The sequence below is a fragment of the Pundamilia nyererei genome, unplaced genomic scaffold (assembly GCF_000239375.1).
Source record: "Pundamilia nyererei isolate P.nyererei 1_Seehausen unplaced genomic scaffold, PunNye1.0 scaffold00155, whole genome shotgun sequence".
Classification (NCBI taxonomy): Eukaryota; Metazoa; Chordata; class Actinopteri; order Cichliformes; family Cichlidae; genus Pundamilia; species Pundamilia nyererei.
In genome coordinates this window covers 1,395,147-1,399,991 of record NW_005187556.1, presented here as the reverse complement: position 1 = coordinate 1,399,991, position 4,845 = coordinate 1,395,147, and the positions used below count along the sequence as shown (strand labels likewise).

Here is a 4,845-nt window from a genome sequence, read left to right as displayed (position 1 = left end):
AATTTAGAACTACAAGTTAAAGAAAAAAAACTAACACAAATAAAAATAAACTTCAGTTAAATACTTATAATTTTTTCCAAGCCACGCGGAGCTGTTATGAATTGTGTGTTAAAATTGAAATGGTTAAGATCCTTAAGAACAAACATCCTTTTGAAATGTTAATCTCAATGTGATGATTGATAAAATGGGTGGAAGAGAATTTTAAGTTGTGACTTTGATTGCAGTTCGTTACCTGTTAAAAATCAGTGTACATGGATGACTGAAGATCCAAAGGGATTTGGGCTGTAGCTGATTTTATGGATGAGAATGGGGTCTTATAAAACAGACGTTCTGTGAGAAGTTTGACGTAAGATGCACTGCTAAGAGTTATAAAACACTAACAAAAGCCATCCCAGTCCCTTTGAGATCAATGATTAAATTTCTCCTAGATTGAGACAGCTCTGCATAGCTGGAGACTTTGACTGACAGCAGGTTTACAAACAAAGCGATCAGAAATATTTTGATAAACGAAATCTGTCCCAACCCAGTTAAAAGAAATTATACTCTAAAAGAATTTGAGGCCATGGAGGTTAGGATTTAGCCAACTAATGAATTCCTAAGACTTTATTTTTTCTTTCATTCTTTTGTTATTCCTCTTGCTTTTTTAAATCTCTCTTTTTCTGTTGTTGTAATGCTCAGCCGTATACATTTATATGCATGGATAACTAATATGGTCTCATATTTTTATATTATTGTTGACAAATAAAGTTAATTTAAAAAGAAAAAATGTGCTAACATGGAGGAGGCAGAGTTTATGACCTATACTGCAGCCAGACACCAGGGGGCGTCAGAGACGTTTTGGCTTCATTTTTGGGGAGCTGTCAGGTCGTCCATGTTTTCTGCAGTCGTTGGTTGTAACAGGAAGTGATACAGAGAGAGCCAACACCAAGTTAGAGCCCCACCCAAAGGAGGAACTGATGCAAATATCCACAAAGTATATACAAACTCACCATCTTTGTTTGTTTATTCATTCAGTACATATTTGATATCCAGTAATTAAGTTGTAGGCAAAGACATTTTCATAATTATTTGATGCAAACAACTACAGCAGTTTCCTGATGAAAATTATTATGAAGGGTTCATTTCTATATGAAAATTGTCTCTAGATGACACCCTGGAAAATAATGTATATATGTTCACAGTATGTTGTTATTTATTGGATCGAAAGGTTGCAACAGCAAGTTTTATGACAGCCTTCTGTTTGATCATAATTAAATTTAAAACATCTAGTGGTTGGCAGAATTAGATCTCAGATCTTATCGTCCTACTGATATAAATATAAAGCTATAGAAAGAAAAAAAAACCCTCCTCAACAGAGTAAAACCTACTATTTCCTGTCAGGCTGCTGATCATTAGCTTGTTTGCTTTTAATAAAACATATTTACAGCCTGGTATTTAAAAAACCGTTGTGTTTACTTAAGCCATTTTTAATGATCACAATAACTGCAAAAAAGTGGATTTGTTTCCCCTGTAACTCACTCATCTAAACTACACTGACACTTACATTTAGGGGCGTGCCAAATGACAGGCAGATGCTGACATGCTGTGACCACTGAGTCATTTTTCTCAGTTATCTGGATTTCTAAACCATGTTTATGATTTTGTTACTTTTTGACATTAACCTGTCCAGTTAGATTTGATATGTCAGTCCATGGGTAGTTTGGCCAAGAGTATCATGACATACGCTCTTCAAAACATTTAAAGGAACACTTTAAAAACATCTCAACGGTATCAACTCTTATGTTCTTCGGCAACTCCCTGCATACTCTCGCACGATGAGGGGCCTTGTTCACTGGGAGGAATCCAGGACCTACTGCATCTGTGTAGGGTCTGCCAGGGTCCATGGATTTCAGCCCGATACCTAATGACAGTCAGGGTGTTGCTGCCTACCCTGTGGAGTGCTGTGCATTCCTCTATGGATATGCCTCCCCAAACCATCATTGACCCACCACCAAACCAATCATACTGAATGTTCTCCATAGCTTCTCCAACCCTTTCATGTCTGTTGTATCTGCTCAGGGTAAACCTGCTTTCATCCATGAAAAGGACAGGGAGCCAGTTGGTGAACCCATCAATTCTGGTATCAACCCCAGGTCTACCATTAGTGACACAGACACTAGCTAAGTGCAACACCAGTAAAAAACTGTCAGCAAAAGATTAAGAAGTGAAAAGTGTCAGTGGCCCCCACCTGCAAAATCATTCCAGTTTTGGAAGTTGTCTAATTGATGCCACTGTAGTGCACCTGCTGTTAATTTTATTATCACTAAAGCAGCTGAAACTGATTAACAATCACTTCTGCTACTTAACTGAACAGATCAATATCCCTAAACTGACCCGATGCTAGCTATGATTAAAGTTTTCCTTTAATTTTTGAGTAGTGAAGACTGCATATAGTATGTACTTTTTATAATATATTATGATGAAATACATCTTGATTTACTGTAGGGATGTCAGAATTTATTGTTGTCACCCTTGGCTAACTAAAAGCACAGATGAGGAAGGTTAGGTGGAACCTCACATGCTTGTTTTGTTGAGCTTGAATAAATACTATCAAATACTAGCGTCAGGATCACTGGCAGAAACCACACCCACTCTCTCTTTTTTGCCCCCACAACATTAGTGTGTTCCATCTTACAGCTTAAATCCTAAGAGTGATCAGTGGACTGAGTAGTCTGGCCTTCCATTTCATCTGCCAAAGCTCTTCTATAAACTCTTGTCACACTCTGTTTAAATCCCTCATTCATTTTTAGACCCATGCAAAAATACAACAGTGGGTTTATACAGCTGTTAAAGTAGGCAACACCCTTTGCTACAGGGTACCAGATTTTCACCACTGCATTTTCATTGTCCACCATCTTCACCAGTAAGAGGCAGTGGTATGGCGCCCAGCACAGGAAAAAGGCAATGACCAAACATGCTATGATACGCAAGGGGCGGGACTTCCCTGACAGGCGGGTGCGTCGGATGCCTACTCCAGCCAGGATGTAACAGACGAGAATCACTATGAAGGGTAATATGAAGCCGCACAGGAAGCGGATGGAGTAGAGAGCTACTTTGGTGCTGTTGTACCCCTCTGGATTCTCTATTGGGTCCACAGAACACCAACTCAAGTTTTTGTTGTCCATGTACATTTGACAATTAATGACATAGGGAATGCTGAAAAGAATCGCCACGATCCAGATGCAGACTGCCACCACCCTCGCTGCCCACATGGTGCGTCGCTGCTTTGTGAGGACGGGCTGCCAGATGCAGAGCACTCGATCTAGACTGATCACAGCCAGCAGGAAGACAGAGCAGAACTTGTTGGTATATTTGAAGAAGCCATAGAACTTGCAGACGAAGAGGCCAAAAGGCCAGTGGTCAAAGAAGAGCATCTGAGCGAGGGAGAAAACCCATGTGAAGCAGAAGATCAGGTCTGCTATCGCCAGGTTCACCAGCCACACGTTGGTGACTGTCAGCTAAGCAGGACGAAAATAAAACAAGATTGATAAAGAAGAGGAAGAAAGTGAAAGACATTAATTAGGTGGTAAATTTCATTGTAAGCAAACCTGTTATATTGTCAAATATATACAAAATACGAATTGTGATTGAGCGTTATTGAAATGCTACTATAAAGAGAAAATTAAGTTCAGTTATGGTCATTGAATAAAAAAAATAAAAAAATAATAAGGATTTGAAGGTCTTTAAAGTCCTTTAATGACTTCCAGGTGGCAATACAGAGAACAGATGATGAATGTGATGGGTAATCTTGATGCAGTCCCTGCTGTAAAGTAATCCAATGATTTCTTTCTTTTTTTTGGTGCAGCTTTTTTGTTTTTCTCTTTGAAGGCTGTTTTATCTGCTGTTGTATAGTTTCCATATCAAGCTCTTAGCCAGTATAATCGAATGTTTGCTACTGAGGAGTGCTTAAAAGACTTAGTTTTGGAAAAAGGGAGACTTTTCTTAGTGATCTGAGAAAGTAAAGTCTCAGTTGAATCTTTTTTTACTAGTGCCACTCAGTTAACAGTCTATTTAAGATCATCACTGACACATTTAGGAACCTAAAGCTGTAAACTCCCATCACTTCCTCTCCTGCTACTTTTAGTGGCTGGGGCTTCCTCTGATGATGTCTGAAATCTATGATAAGCTTTTTGTCTTCTTGATATTTAGTGTTAGATGAAGTCAGTTGTGCACTTTATCCCTATAGGCAGTCTTGTTAGCTGCAGATTTAACTATACTTGTGAGGTAATCAGAAGTACATGAATAAGTCTGGAGGTAGTATAATATTGTATATTTAACACAGATTTTAAGCGATCATGGCCATTCAATTGGCTGATAACATTCTATCAGTTTCCATCCATCAATCTTGTAACTAATTAATTTACTTTCCCAAAGCTATTATCAAATCTATCTATACCATCCAAGAAGTCTGTCAAGAGTTTGATGTCCTTGTCTGCTGAAAAGTTTAGATTTTTTATTTTTATTTTAAGCTCAGTGACATTTGATAAACATTCAAGCCTTACAAGTTATGTACCCATTGATTTTAGATTTTTTAACCAATTGTGGCTTTCCTGGGTAGATGTTGTGTAAGTATATTTCCTGTTCAAGGAAGCTGCCTTTTAGGGCGTTATAAAATATTGTACAGAAACATTTCAGACTCAGAAGGTATTTGAAACTGATTATGCAATATATCTACCTTAAGTTTGAATCCAGCCACCCAGATCACCACAGAGTTCCCCGTGATGCCGAGTACAACGGTCAGTGTGTAGAGGATGCTGCTGAATTTTTTCATCATGGCATCAATATCCACCACAGTTGCCTGGGCCT

At 38.5% G+C, this 4,845-nt stretch overlaps 1 protein-coding gene across 1 annotated transcript in view; it reads right to left on the bottom strand.

Annotated features, from left to right (window-relative positions):
- Positions 1–2,684: 2,684 nt before the first annotated feature.
- LOC102215870 (formyl peptide receptor 2-like) overlaps positions 2,685–4,845 on the bottom strand; it is a 2,772-nt gene continuing 611 nt past the window's right edge. The window contains exons 2-3 of the mRNA XM_013913860.1: positions 4,715–4,843; positions 2,685–3,497 (exon numbers count right to left, since the gene is read on the bottom strand). Coding sequence (XP_013769314.1) covers positions 2,685–3,497; positions 4,715–4,843 — 942 coding nt within the window. The remainder of the gene's footprint in view (positions 3,498–4,714; positions 4,844–4,845) is intronic.